The following is a 15,768-nucleotide window of genomic DNA, read 5'->3' as shown; positions in this document are numbered from 1 at the left end:
GTGCCCGCTTCTCATAGGTAGTAAGTTTAAATGCAAACACACTATCTCAGCAAATCTCTCTCTGGAGTACTACTTTTGCATTTCTTATTAGTAAATGCTTCACAGATAACACATCCATCTGCCCATTAAAAATACTGCCAATAATATTAAGGCAATTACAAAGAAGGAAAAGCTGGGATATTTCATACACTTTAGCCAGCGATAGTTATTTACTATCATATTATTTAAGGATGGATACATGAAACACAGATTAAGTAGTCTGCACATCCGTGAACAAAGGTTTGAAACCTGAAAGGTAAGTCTGTGGAAGAGCATATAAAACTATCACCAGAACGTATGCTCCTTAATCTCTTTTGTGTTTCCTTTTCATCATTCACATGGCTCTAGTGAGAAGGCAGTGAAGTGGTACAGAAGACCAACTGTGCAACACATTCCCTTTTTATCAAGTCAACAGATGTTGCTTGTATAAAGGTGAAAGGGGGATGATGTCAACCAAAAGCCATAGAGAAGCCAGTTGAACTCCACATCTTGTAGCCTTTCATTGATGTAATGCTTATAGTACAGTGCAGCTTTTAATACTTTGATTGCTGGGCAAGTGTCACACTGTAATACAGCACCTCCTAGCAGGAAATCTACCTTCTATGCGTACTGTAGCACGGACTATGAATATGTATTATCGCAGTCTATTCTGTGGCAGAGAATAGAAGAAGGTTCCAACACAGTTTACTTGAGGTGTAAACCTGAAGAGTATTGTATAGGAAACATAGTGAGTGTGTGCATCTGTCTTCCAAATGGACTGTTGAAAGTGACCTTGAAAATAATTTAGAACAGCCTTAATGGTATGTTTTAGATACCTGTCTAGAAAAGGACAAGTGTTTCCTGCAGCTTTTTAATTTTTTTTCAAATCCATTCTAATTGGTGAAGAAACTGTTCACACGCAAAAGTTCCATGTAAATAAACATGAAGGTCCATTAAAATACTTAACTCTAGAAGCTTCTTATTAAAATTTTCTTCTGAGACTACAGATAGTAGTGGAATATTTGAAAGGATCTGGCTCCACAAGAAATAAAACATGCTTTAAATGTGGAGAATTTAAAACAGTTTAGGACTAGGCTTTTGACAAGTTTCCTCCCTGAGTTTCTGAGTTCTCTAATTTTGATACGGTCTATTTATCCTGCTGCCCAGAGAGGTTTCCATAAGGAACCAATTCAGTTTCAGATACACAAGGAGTGACTGTATTTTTTTACTGCTCTACCAAATTGAGAGCTTAATAAAGTAAGTCTACACAAAATAAAAATAACGCCATAGCTAATTTAGTTGTTCCCCTATACTGCATAATTAAAATAGCATTTGTGAACTGATTTAAAATTTTCACTACACTTGAACTATATAATAAAGAAATCCAACATGGAAGTATCTCTGCTGAAGCTAAGTTTGCTGAAAACCTTAATCTTGCTTTAACTTACTTTTCTTCCCACAATGGTCTCTAAATACCATTATGCTTTGTGAGCAGCAATCACTGCAAGCATTATGCCAAGTGACCCCAGTACCCCAGCAAACTGCTAGACCAGGAGTTCAGCATGACAGCGGTACTGTCTTCATACTCAGGAGCTCTGAAGTGATGTAAGTCATGGTATTAAACTGACTGGTTTTGCTTATACAACAGAAACTCTAGACAAACTCCACCTTGCAAAAAAAAAACCAAACAAAACAAAACATCAAGCGCTGTTAAAACCACTTAGGTAGTAAAAAAACCCCCATATATTTAATAAGGACCATATTTGGTCCCATAAATTGTTACTTTTGTTACCTCCTGAAATATAACAGGATCTATATTGCACAGAGCCTTCCTTTCTAGGGAAATGCTCCTGCCATCTGCTGGAAAGTTACGGAATTTAGCAAGTAATTTTTTCAGTAGCACTTTATTTTGCTGGTTTTTAGGTGTTAAATTTTTGCACTTGTTCTTTTGTAAAGATCTGTAGGTAAATGTAATATAGTTCAGAGGCACTTAAGTCAGGTGGTCTGGCAATTGATGGCACCTTTTTGTACACTAAGAAGGTATTAAACAAATTACCAACATAATTTGCTACTGACTATGTGGCTTAACCCTTTCAAGTGAAACACCAACTCACTTTATCCAGTCAGTTAACACTTAAGATGACTTTTCTCCCCTCAACTGACTGGTTAATCATACTAATTTTATGATATGGTTGACTCTGACAAGAAACAAATTAAAATCAGATCAGTTCATGTGGATTACAGAAACATCAAAATCATCTGCAGATGATTCTAGATTTCTGGACTGAAATTAGTGAGATAATTCCACATTTTCAGTTCCTTGGGCAAGCCTCTAGCTTGCACGCACCTTAGGTCAGCCTATAAATGCATCTTTAGACACCCCATAATTATAGGTATTCAACATTCCTGCAGAGATAATGTGGCATAACTATCTAATAATAAAACAAAAATCATTATGGAGTTACCTAATAACTACTAAAACCATTCTGCATTCTCAAAGTTTATGCAGAAAGCAGGACTGTCCTCTAGATTTTACTATTAAATAATCTTCAGGTTCATATCAACATGATGTAATGAAAAAATACAATATTTAAGCATCAAAATTCTCAGCTATATGTAGCTAATACTTGCTTGCTCTGTTACTACTCCATGACTAAGGCCCATTCTGAAGAAACAGAACCCATCTTGCATATGAAGTAAACTATCTTGCTATTTATCCCAGGTGAATATACAGCAAAGAAACTGCAGAACACAGAGCTGGATAAGCTACCTTGAAACTGCTCTCCGTGTTGAGGCTTGTGATGTCCGTAGGCAAACTTACAGACACCTTCAGTCTACTGGGGACGGACAACTCAAACAGAAGCAGAACAAGAGCATGGTAGGAGCAGAGAGCAGAGTTAAGCTAGAGTTAATCAATTAAAATCCCGTAAAAGTAGAATGTTGTATCTTTACATCACTTCATACTTTTTCTTGCACAGAATTCCACCTTCCAACTATAGAGGAACCTGCTCTGCAGAGGAATCAGCAGATGAGGCTTCTGCCAGTAAGAGTCTTGATTTATTTATTTACAAGAGTCAGAGGGAATACAATTAAAGAGAGAAGGGGTAACACAAAGAAAGTGTGTTCTCATGATTGAGAAAATGGGAAAACTGGAGGAATAATTTTGTCTCTGATACCAACGAGTTCATATATGATTCAGGGGGGCTCACTTAAGAACAAAGGTCATCATAGATGGATACTAGGCAATCTGGGGGGCGGGATCTTTTTTGGTCATATTTTTTCATTTGTTTTTTAAAAAGGTGCCTGGGTCATGGTGAGGGTTCAAGTCTGACCTCATTCCAGCAGTGTATAAAGGTGGGCTAAGATCGGGCTAGAAAAGTCCTTTTGTTCTTCTGTGAAGGAACCTGCATAGCGAAGGCGGATGGGATGCCTTGTCACTATCGTCATGTGGCTCTGTGCTAAGGGGTACAGAAGGTTACAGCCCTGGCACTCCCCAGAGGTAGCCTTGAACCTGCATGTGAGCAGCTTGGAGAGACAAGGCAAGATTTTTTTTATTCAAGTGCTGACTTGGGCAGAACATATGCACAGCATGTTTTTCATTTATTGGTTGCCCAAAATGAGAGGGCTCCAGGGCCGCAGAAATGCTGAAAGTTCGTAAGTACACTTGTATGCGAAGTACAAAAGTGCCTAGTACTGGAGGCGCAGGGGAAATATCTTAGGTTTCTTCACTTGGATGCGCAAAATTAATGTTCTCTGAACATGGCAATGTGAATGTAGTTGCACTCCTTTTCTCTGACCTGTGGCATGAGGGCGCTACAAACAGCTGCTGCAGCATGTATGGTGGATTATAGGGTGTTAGAGTAACAGGAGTACCATGTAAACGTATCAAATGAAACTATTTGTTATCAAAATTAGTGCTAGGTTCAGATTGAGTATGATCTATGACCACATATTAAGCAAGAGAAACACAAATACATGTTGAATAAATAGTGCCAGCTGAGCTTAATAACATGTAGAAAAAATAGTATCCTGTCAAACAGTTATAAGACATATACAGGATAAATCTAAATCAAGACTGAATGGGCAATTGTAATTTAAGAATTTCCTTAGCTTTTCCTTCCCTTTAAAACCTTTTAAGTTATGTAATGTGTTTTGATTGAGTAAATATGTACAGGGTTTTTTTGTTAGTGCAGTGTAATATCAATTACAGTCAGACTGAATTCCAGCATTTCACATGATTTCAGTTCAAAGTCTATGTATAATCAGCTTTGATTTTTCAGCACCCTCTAGAGTAAGCAGAAAGTGCCAGCAGCCTTTCCTTTCATCTTAGGTAGCTGAGGTAATATACTCCTGGTTTTGCCTTTTTATTGGATTTCCTGATAGTCTGAATGTTTAAAAATAGCTACAGAAGTACTGGAAAGGACTAAATTGAAACATGTTAAATTATTAAATAAGTGATCATATTATAAAAACAGTCCTTAAAATGCTTTCATGTGAAAACCCTACTTAGAAGAAAAACCAACCAAACAAAAGTTTTTACCTTGGAACCAGGAATAATAATCATATTAAAGTGTAGCTTTACAAGCCTGTGGCTGATGTTTTTTTTACCTACTGTAACTGCAAAAGGAGTCTCTGGAAGATGTGCTACAAGGTTTAGCAGTTTTATGCTCACCACTCTTGCAAGAAAGTAAAGTCATTGTTTACATGAGGACGGGTCAGCTCCTGCTGCCTCCCTCACAGATCCTCCACGGTGCTGTATACTGACTCTTTTTCCCCCTTTACAATTTTGTATCTTTACACCGGTGCTTTCCCTCTTGGATCCTTGAGCTGCTCCTTAATCCTATATCAATAATCTCACTTCTGTCTGCAATTTTACTGTTATTTTTTGCACGATTCTCACAGTTTAGCGAATTTCTCAGTATTCTAAGCCAAATACGTGCAGCTGGCCTGTCTCAAAACTAGCTTTTGGGTCACAGACAGCTGAGTCCACAGGAGAAGAATAACATGTAATGAAAGCCCACTGCTGTTTCCCCCCTGCGCCCAGCCATCTCTAATCTTACGCTTTGGCCCAGGTGTTCCCAAAGACCTCTGTACCACTTAGTCCCCAGCTGAGCTTTTGCAGGTAGATTATGCAACTGCTCTTGAAAGGCAATACCGTCGCAGTAGACCTACTACCAGCTTTCACGAATGTGTAAGTCAGGCGGTCTCCCGGAGCACATCTGGGCTGCTTCGTTGGGTTTTGGTAAAACACTAGAATTCAGCTGCACCAAGGACCCGATAAACAGTAATACATCAATAACTCCTAACGGGAAGCTGAGGGTTGCAGCAGTTACTGTCTTCTGTTTCTAAGATTGTAAATTTTGTTTTCAAACATTGGCATTAAACTGCCAAGGAAAGGGCAACCATTTCCCTATCAGTTTACGCTGGTAATTCATTATTCATCATACAGAATTAGAGAGCTTAATTGAAGGTCTTTGAGAGAAGTCTCGAGCAATGCACCACAGAAGCTTGGTAGCTAAGATGCTGTTGATTCTTTCCAAGTAAAATATAAATTGATCTAAAAAACCCAGTGTGACAGCTGCTTTTTTTTAAAAAAAAAAAAACCCAACATGTTAATTTGTTTGAAAGAACATTGTAAAAAGAATTGAACATGGGATTGATGTCTGGAAGTTACACTTGATACAGAGCTTTTTATTATTATCATTACTAATGTCATAATATGTTTGCTGCTGCAACCAAAAACTTTGTTAAACAGGTTGGTGATGGAGGAAGACTAGTTCCAGTGCCCAGTCTCAGTGAAGCTGATAAATACCAACCTCTGAGCCTTGTGATTAAGAAAAGAAAATGTTTGCTTTCAAAAAAGTCTAAATTTGCTTCAACACCTTTCACATTAAAAGACATTCTTCAAGGGGAGAAAGAAATTTCTGCAGGTAAGATTTCTATCTTTCTTCAAAGTGGAAAATTGCATGTTTTTTAGTAAATACGGAACAGTAGACATAGTTTAAACTGTGCAGGTAGTATGATGGTTCTTTAGTACATGGCTAGTAAAATTTGTCTTGCTTAGTCATGTAATAAATATTTAAGAAAAAAGTACAAGTCAAACAAAAACAACTCAAAGAAAAAAAAGGACTTTCTGGAAAAAGAGTAAAAAAAAAAAGTCAACTATACTAAAAAGCCTTGATATTTTCTGCACTAATATGAAACAAATTCAGTTTCATAACAGATTCTTGATAGATGTATTGATGTATGTTGATTAATTGCTGCTTAAAATTTGTTGTTAATGTTCACCTTTCTCCATATATTTGCTTTTAAGTATGCAAGCATGGCCTCAGTTCTGCAGCTCTCCCATGCTAGTAATCCCTGGTGTTCAGCTGGGCTCTGCGCAGGCAGAAGCATTTAACAATAACAGCAATCTGACTGAAGTAATTGGATTTCCATAAGTTTTTTTTCCACATTTGTAATCTTTTTTTGTGTATTTAAAGAGCTTAACTGTGTTTCAATTGCCTTTGCTATGCAATATCAGAAATTTTTTGAGGAGATTCTATGAGAATTAGGAGGTGCAGAATTGAACTATACTGCCTATATTTTCCCATACCTTTCTTTGAAAAGTCTGTGTAATTCTTGTCTACATGCTATGTTTTCCCAAAACAGTTTTATTGCTTTATTTTCTTTTGAAAAAAGGTCCATTTTGACAAAAGTATTGATTGCATTAATTGCACGATTGCTTTAATTAAAAACTCCACTAGGAGAAACCAGTATGAGCACAAGAAGACAGAAATACCAGTTGACCCCACAAAGGAGTGATGCCAGGATGCAAGCATGATGAAAAAAATTGGAATCCTACTAATCCTATTAGTCTTACATTCAGGACAAGTCAGCTGTCTTGTCCTGAATGAAAAAATTGAAAAATCTCATTAAAAAGTCAGAGAAAAAGGTTGCAAAATCTCATTGAAAGTCTCACAAAACCTTACTAGTCTTTTCTGTAAAGGTTAGATGTCATGTGCAGAAAGTGTTGTCTTTTAATGTAAGCAGAGTACTTTGTAATTGAATTTCCTTTTATATGTGACAAATACAAACATTTTCAGTCTTTTTAGAATTATGAAAAATATATGAACTTTTTTTTTTTTTGGTTAAAAATAAAGAAACAGGATTTATACTAGGTGACTTTGTAATGTCAGTTTATCCTAAAAGCTTCAAAGGTTTAAAAAAAAAAAAAAAAAAGGAGTAAACCCCAGACTCTCAAATGTGTTTGGATGCCTAATCCCTGTGTTCTACCTGCATTATTCATTTTAATTTGGCAACCAATGCATTCTAACGTTTTTCTGTTAGTGTAACATGTATTTAAGGTTATAAAGAAAGCATTATAGAAATGTTTCAGCACCTACCCTTTGATTATACAATAAATCGATGAAAACTTTCAAGTAAGTCAGAAATAATCTGTTGTTTTCCTTCAAAATAAACTGACATTGTCCCTGGAATCATCAGGCATACATGGAAAGTGCGGTAAGTCTTTCTAATTGTGACATGTCAGGTAAAAGGCAAAGTTAATGTTACTGGCACACCCATGTCATTCACATATTGCAAAAAAGAAGAAATATTAGGTTCATTTGTACTGCATCTAGACAAAATTCAGAATTCACTAATACTATTTTACACACAGCGGCGTTCATTTTCTTCCTAGTTTTAATATTCTGTGTGGCCTTCACTAAGTCATTTTGTGTTTCAGAGCCTCTGTCATTAAACCTAGAACATGCTACATGTCTAGTTTATACAAGTACCAACAGCGTACTTACAGGTGAAAGTACTTTAGGAAAATAACAATGTAGAAATGTAGAAATAGCCCTAATCACCATTTCATGCCCAGGACATATCACATGCAGGAGCACAGGCACAACCCTGCCAGAGAGAGGCACAGAAATCCTGCAGACCCCTATGTGCTCTCTTTCCATTAGTCATCAGCAGTAACACCGATAAATAAGTGCTCAATGTAGCTCTGAATTTCACATCAAAATGGTTAAGCACAGTAGGAACAGTACCATTTATTCTCTTCTTGCTGTGTAAAAATAGTGCATTCAGACTTTTCATCACACAACGGTTATCTTCTTTTACTCAGGTGTCTCATCTTACCAGTTGCTCAACTATGAAGACAAATCAGATGTTTCGCTTAATGGTAGAAGAGGAAATCAGATAATGAATGATGTTGGTTTTGATGTTGCTGGATCAGATTCTGTTGCCTTTAAAGCTTCGTTTGGCATAGTGACCAAACATGAGGTTGAAGTACCAACATTACTTAAAGAACTTACTACAAGGTTATATTACATTTTTTGTTTTCTGGTTCCATAATTGTATTTCATGCAGTTAGGTTGAACCTCTGAAATGGTTAGGTTTTGATTATTTTTAGCCAATCAATAGCAGTCACCATCTGATATTTTCCAAGAGTCTCAGGTTGGATCACTGGGATTAAACGCATGACCTTCTGTATAACACAGACTGTAGAATTTTTCTGGATTAATTTTTGTTTGAATTACAGTGCATCTTTCCAGAAAAAAAAAAAAAATCCAGAGAAGAAGAGTCCATCCAAGGTCCTATCTATGTTATTCCATACTGTTGAAAATTTGAAATTTACTTTGAATTATATTACCCAACTTCAAGTTTCAGAATTAAGATTTCTTTGCCTTTGTGTGATGAACTAGAGAGCCATACATATTATTGCCAGTGTAGGTACTTAAAGGTTTTATGAGGTTATTACATAGCCTTTTCTTTGAAAAGCAAAGTAGGTTTATCTACTTCAATTTTTCGTAACCTCCTGTGGCTCTTCTCTAAATGCAGTCTCCATTTTTCCAACACCCTTCTTGAGCTGTGGATGCTGAAACTGAACTTGGTGTTCCTGTAGTGCTAGCACAAATCTCAAACACATAGAAATATGATATGACTAATTCTAGGTGTAATTCTCTAGGTTATATTTCAAAGATTATCCCTTGGCCACAATGTCATCCCAGTGAATCCCAGTGTTGCATCCCAGTAAATTATTTACTATGCATGATGTGACATTTGGTATTTTCAAATATATATTGTTTCCTTGTAGTTATTTACCAAAGAGTGCATGTCATTTTGTATCTGTAACCTCTCATGTTCTGTACCTACCTTTTCCTGGTTTTTTGTAACCTCCAAACATTATCATTAATAATTGGGGGTGGAGGAAAAGGTCCTAGTCTGCTGATAAAAATATTCAATGTTATAGAACTAAGAGCCTATGCCTGTAGAAATTCTTCTACAAACACTTGTTTCATGATTGTTCCATGTTTACAAGTGATACAGTTTTTTTCAGTTATAGTTGACACGTATCAGTTAACCAGTTTTTAATCCATTGAGTGTATGCCAGCTTGTATAGGTATCATTTAGGCTTCTAACCAAAACATTGCATCATCATAAGCTTTATAGAAGCCCAAAGGTAAAGCATTAGAGCTATTGCTTTTACTGTCTATTTTTCATAAATTCTTACTGACTGACATTAATTATATCACTTTAAAAAAAATTGTTATTAAGTAGGGTGTGTTGACAGTTCCCTACTGTCACTAAGAACAGCGTCAGATGGACAGACTTGGAATTTTCCAGGGTGTCCCACATATCCTCCCTAATGTTTGTACATTACTGGCTTTCCTTGAATTTTTTAGTGCTTCTGTTCCCAAACACTATAAATCGGTGTTAAGTTTCCAGAGACCTCCTCAGTCAGTTGTTTTACTGCTGTGAGACAGAACTTACGGTGATTTATTTACTGATTTAAAGTTACTAATTCTGTTAGCTGCTTTGTAAATTGCTAATAATCTCTGAATTTCCTTCCTGCCTCCCTCTTGATTTTAGAAAGATAAACTTTGATCATTGTCTAGTCCATCAATCAAGAAAAAGTAGGATGGAAATTTTGTGCGTGGTCATGGAAAGTATTAGAACTACAAGGCAGTGCTCATTAACTGTTCATACTGGAATGCGTGGAGAGACAATGAGGGTAAGTATGTTCGACAAAGTTCTGTAACTTAAATGAACAAACGTAAAAAGCTCATTTTTCTAAATGTTATGGTTGGATTTAATTGCATTTTTACTGATGGAAGCTCAGAAAAAATCTGAAGTCAGTCAGTGTTATTGCACTGATGTAAACTGAATTAGAAGTTGGTCTGTTGTTAGTATTGCTTATGTGACTGAGGCATGGGAAATGCATGAAAGGATGGCTAGACAATGAGCCATTGCTTTGGGTGAAGCCTCAGCAAAAATGTGGAATTTACTACTTCTTAGTTTGAATCTCCGATAAATGTATAACCTATCCTTCATTATTGCTTTCATTATTGTATTCATCATCTATAACACATTGGAACTTCAGGATGTTATTATTTCAAGGGTCGGCATCTTACTCCCTGTCTTATGTTCTTCCTCCCTGTCTCTCTTCAGTGTGTTTGAATAATTGAACCTACAAATCTTCTGAGGTTTGCCCATTACTAGTATTTATAAATCATTCACATAATTTTCAATGAGTGGTGCAAGTTAAGTTACTAGCTCTGTATCAAACTTTATTAAAATGCAAGTTGTTAATAGAAAATTCTTTAGTTGTGAAATTTGATCTTCAATTTCAAAGCTTCCTCCTGGCATTATAATTCTCAATATATACAGTAAAGATATTATTTTGTTTAATTTTCCATTTCAATTTGTAACTTTTTTTCTTTTGATGCTTTTCTAAATTACAGTTTCACATTATTGAAGATCAGAATTATAAAGGGAGGGACAAAGCCATTGTTTTTCCTGCGCATACGACTATTGCTTTTAGTGTATTTGAACTTTATATTCATTTGGATGGTAATTTCGGTAAGTGATGTGAATTACTGTCATTACTGCTATTATTTATAATGATCTGAGTTTTTAAAACTGTTTTCTTGCTCTTGATATACATAAGCCCAGATCCCTTACAATGGTATGCTTTAATTTTATGCACATAAGTAGTCTGACTTTTTAAGGGAGACAATTCTTGAGAAGATAAACAAAGCAAGTGCTAGAAAATAGTCTGTCGTGGAAACATTTTTTTAAAAGTTAAGTATGATTTTGTGATTTTTTTTTTTTTAAACCCCACACTTGCGTGGAACAAAAAAATCACTTCCTTGTATTTCTAGCCTGTAAGGAACAGGCTTAAGAGACCATCTGATGAGTTTTGCATAAAATAGGCAAGTAAAGACCCAAGTAAAGAAGAGAGCGTGCAGAACTTCTAAACTAAGCTAACATTTTTTCCACATATGGGTATCTGAAGATATTTAGGAAGAAATAATCACAATTACTGGAAACTAATTAAAAAAATTGCATAACTCCTCTAAGTTTTTATCCTTTTGGGAAAAGGATCGCGCTTATGTATTTACATTATTTGCACTAATTAAAGTGTGGTCTATAACATTATCAATGTTATCAACATTGTTTGTAATAAACCAGAAAGTCAATTTAGGATTTGATCTAGTACTTGATAATATCAAATGCAAAACTCCCTACTGACTAGAGTAATGTTAGCTTAAGTTTTAACCACCAGATTCACAGGTACTTAAATACAGGAACCTCTGTGAGCGTCACTTAACTGTTTCAGGAATTGCCTGACTCTCTATATCATTGTGGCTTTCTGTAAATAGCTGTCCTGGTTTCAGCTGGGATAGAGTTAACTGTCTTCCTAGTAGCTGGTACAGTGCTATGTTTTGAGTTCAGTATGAGAAGAATGTTGATAACACACTGATGTTTTCAGTTGTTGCTCAGTAGTGTTTAGACTAATGTCAAGGATTTTTCAGCTTCTCATGCCCAGCCAGCGAGAAAGCTGGAGGGGCACAAGAAGTTGGCACAGGACACAGCCAGGGCACCTGACCCAAACTGGCCAACGGTGTATTCCATACCATGTGACGTCACATCTAGTATAGGAACGGGGAAGTGGGGGTGGGGAATCGCCGCTCGGGGGACTGGCTGGGTGTCGGTCGGCGGGTGGTGAGCAATTGCACTGCGCATCATTTGTACATTCCAATCCTTTCATTATTGCTGTTGTCATTTTATTAGTGTTATCATTATCATTATTAGTTTCTTCTTTTCTGTTCTATTAAACCGTTCTTATCTCAACCCACGGGTTTTGCTTCTTTTCCCGATTTTCTCCCCCATCCCACTGGGTGGGGGGGAGTGAGTGAGTGGCTGCGTGGTGCTTAGTTGCTGGCTGGGGTTAAACCACGACAATAGCAAGATAAAAGACCTGGTTAGGGAAGTAATCTCTGTCTCTGCAGATCTGTACAGCACTATTTTTTAAAAGTTGCAAATAGCTCCATACCGTTTGGCATACACAGTATAAAATTTCCATGACTCTGCAATGTAAAGCACCTTTTTACTGAACCGTGAAATACCTTTACCCTTCTATAAAAACCTTAAATATACTCCAAACCAGGCATAATTACTGGATTAAAAGTAAAAGCAATAATGCAGTATGGTAGTTCATTATATTCACTTCCATAATGCTCAACATTAGTTTCAGTTTTAGAAGTGTTTTAATTTTATTTTGCCTTTATGCAATGGTAGGTACACGCACAGTGTTTTTCCTGAAGTCATTATCAGTGAAATAATCAATGAAGCTGATGTTTGTATTTGCATAATTAAAGAGAATTCTCAACTGAGAAAGTTTAAAACATGTTTTTTCAGTTCCTTTTAATTGATTATCCTTATATTTCGCTTTAAAGGTTTTCTTTCAAGTTTTGGATAGAAACTTACGTGATACTTAATTTTATTTAAAAAAAAAACCATTTTAGTAGTTGATTTGGTGTTGGAAGAGATGACTACAGAACTCACAGCCTTGCTGATTATTTTTCATTTTTTGTTTCAAATGAGATCATCGAAATGTTTCTCCTTCAGAAGTGGGGCTTCCATTTATATGATATTGCCTGTCTTAGTCCCTTAACGTAGCGATAAATTGTGTATAAACCAAACTCTGACGATGTATGTTGAAAGCCACCAACATTTTAAAATTCCCACTGAATCTGTGTCACTTGATTCTATGGGCAGACTTGTATTAAAAAGTGCTACTAGCCATTAAAACCATTACCAAAGCTGAATTTAATCACTGTTAGCTTTATAGATTTGAAAGCATATTAAACTCTGTTGTGCAATTACTGCTTTTATATTTTGCTCTTCTAAAAATTTATTTTTAATTTTTACAGAACTCTGTGTGACTCCAATTTCAAAAGGAGGATTTGAAAAAGAGAAATCTGGATCATCTTCACTGACCAAATTAAGGAGGTTAAAGAGTAATCTGTTTCATCGAAGTATGACTTTTGATATTTATATCCAAGTGGCTTAGTTAATGCATGAAGAGTGTATTTCTGTTTGTTTGTGTGCAAGATGAACATTTAAAGAAGAAAATTTAAATGGAAAATGTATCTTTCTTAATTTCTTGTGTATTGAAATGATTGTAAAATTATTAAAATTCATATTTGAGAATCTCTTTCACAAATAACAAATTTATGGTATTGCTGTTCATTAAAAATCTTAAAATAAAAATTTATGGCTGATGATAAACTGGTATGGAGTAATTATACAACTAATTTCAGTTAACATTAAGCCTATTTCATATGCTTGCCATTTACAGCTAGTGTTATGCAATACAAGTTATAATCTATAATAATATTTCAGGGCAAACTCTTTAAGTTTAAATATCAATCAATATTGATTTAAATATTTGGATGTACTCTTTAGGCTATATGTTCACATGGCAGGGACATGGGCAAGATACCTTCTTAGTTCTCTTTTCTTGTTCTGATATGAACACAACATCCAACAAAACCGAGTATCACTGTATGTAGCTATATTTTCTTCAGAACAAGATCCTATACTTTTAACACTCCTCGGTCTATGTATTTTGGAAATCTGCAAATCTGAGTGTGAAGATAAATGTTGAGCAGTAAACATATCCATCTAAGGGCTGCTCTGTACAGGTGTCCTTGCTCATTGTATCCTGTCCTTGATCAAAGGGCTTTTATGGACCAAGCCTTCAGTGCTGCTCCAGTCCACACTAAGGAAATAAATCTTCAGTGGGTATGATACATCTCAGTAGCTGTAGCTGCCTGAAAGTTTGTCATCCAGTCTAAACTAATCAGTCCCTGAAGAGAGAGGAAGACGGTAGGTAGTTCCAAAAGTGATTTCTTCCTGGGGTATTTGGATGCTCAGAAATCTGCTAGGTCAACATGGAGTCCTCCAAATTTTCTAAACCTTTTAAGTATTGGTAGGTTGGGGTTTTTTTTTTTTGTAAATACTAGGAAAAAAAAAGTAAATTTACAATTTTTAGAAAATAAAACTAGAAATGCAAAAATAAAAATGGTTAAACATGAAAGTATGCAGCTGTGATTTGATTTGGCACCAATTTTTCAAAAACCTGCCTCAAGCCTATCTTTTAGGTGTATTTCTAATAATACTGTAATTATATAGGTCATATACAAAAAATTTCTGGCTTTTGTCAGTGCCTTGAGAAATTAAAGAAAAATTTTCATCACACAGGGCTTTTGATGGGAAGTAATCTACAACTTGGCATGTTTAGAATGGTTTCATGAATCACTTGTTAGTTCCATAATTACATTGACAGGTGGTTTTGTAAACAGTTCATAACATAATGACAAATCATTGCTTCTTTTTTTTGTGCTTTCTTTTTCAGATAAAAGAGTAGTGGATACCATTGCTAACTCTGATGCTTATTTGGAGGACCTTTTTACAGATTATTATGAAAAAGCTGCAAGCATGACTGATCTCTCTACAGGCTATCTCAGAGAAGGGTCTCATATCCGAATTAATTTACTTAATAACAACATCCCTAAAGGTCCCTGTGTCCTTTGTGGAATGGGAAGTTCTAAAAGGGAGACAGTCTACGGTTGCCTAGAGTGCTCTTTTAACGGACAAAAGTACGTACGATTGCATGCTGTGCCCTGTTTTGACCTCTGGCATAAGAGAGTAAAGTAACTGAGCTAGGTAAGTGCCTGTTGTCGCAGACATGAGCATAACTGTGCCACAAACTTTTCAGAGTTAGTAAATATGACTCAAATTGTTGAAATGCAAAATAGTGAAAGTGCAAAACATTTTATTACACTATTATCTTCAAATTATTTGCTTCACAGTCAATGACCTTTTAGTTAAAAATGCCCTCATGCATTCCCTGACATAGCTTTACTTCTTTCTAGAACCTTCTCCATTTATTATCACGATAATGAAGAATGTACGTTTAAACTGAATCTTCATAATGTCAAAATATATGCTAGAACTTACTGTAAGTTGTTTACACAAATTTGTTGTTAAACCCCAAAATGTTGCCTTTATCTACACTGGCACATGATGGTAAAATGAGAATATTTGTTAATAATTTAGTGTTCTCATGAATGTTTAATTGAAGTATCAGATTAAAAAACATGCGAAAACTTAGCTCAGTCTAATGTTTCATTTACAAAAGGGAACAACTAAAACTAGGGATAGGCATTTCATATTAGGATGCCATTCCCACGTGTCAACAGTTTGTTTAGATTACTGAAAAGTACCAGCCAGTTCACCTTCTGCATTTGGATTTTAGGTCACAGCTGCTCTTGACTTTATGTGTTCAGAAAAAACTGCTTAGCAGAAAATGTTTTGGAAGCTTATGACAATAACAGAACTACATCCTTCGCAACAAGACTTCAGGGGTGAAGGTCTTGAACCGGTCGAGCTCAACCACAGAAAATTAAA

The 15,768-nt window shown here is 35.7% G+C and overlaps 1 protein-coding gene across 4 annotated transcripts in view; it reads left to right on the top strand.

The window, feature by feature from the left end:
• PJVK (pejvakin) overlaps positions 1 to 15,471 on the top strand; it is a 29,100-nt gene extending 13,629 nt beyond the window's left edge. The window contains exons 1-8 of one of the 4 annotated variants that reach the window (XM_052793506.1): positions 1,754 to 2,896; positions 2,997 to 3,061; positions 5,774 to 5,948; positions 8,132 to 8,327; positions 9,880 to 10,021; positions 10,752 to 10,869; positions 13,227 to 13,331; positions 14,714 to 15,471. In XM_052793506.1, the coding sequence (XP_052649466.1) occupies positions 3,047 to 3,061; positions 5,774 to 5,948; positions 8,132 to 8,327; positions 9,880 to 10,021; positions 10,752 to 10,869; positions 13,227 to 13,331; positions 14,714 to 15,015 (1,053 nt within the window). In that variant the 5' untranslated portion in view covers positions 1,754 to 2,896; positions 2,997 to 3,046 and the 3' untranslated portion in view covers positions 15,016 to 15,471. Of the gene's footprint in view, positions 1 to 1,753; positions 2,897 to 2,996; positions 5,949 to 8,131; positions 8,328 to 9,879; positions 10,022 to 10,751; positions 10,870 to 13,226; positions 13,332 to 14,713 lie in introns of those variants that run through there. The other 3 variants (XM_052793508.1, XM_052793505.1, XM_052793507.1) reach the window with 3 other exon arrangements.
• The last annotated feature ends 297 nt before the right edge of the window (positions 15,472 to 15,768 follow it).

Source organism: Harpia harpyja, chromosome 7, assembly GCF_026419915.1.
Source record: "Harpia harpyja isolate bHarHar1 chromosome 7, bHarHar1 primary haplotype, whole genome shotgun sequence".
NCBI classification, from domain to species: Eukaryota; Metazoa; Chordata; class Aves; order Accipitriformes; family Accipitridae; genus Harpia; species Harpia harpyja.
This window is presented reverse-complemented; position numbering and strand designations above follow the sequence as displayed.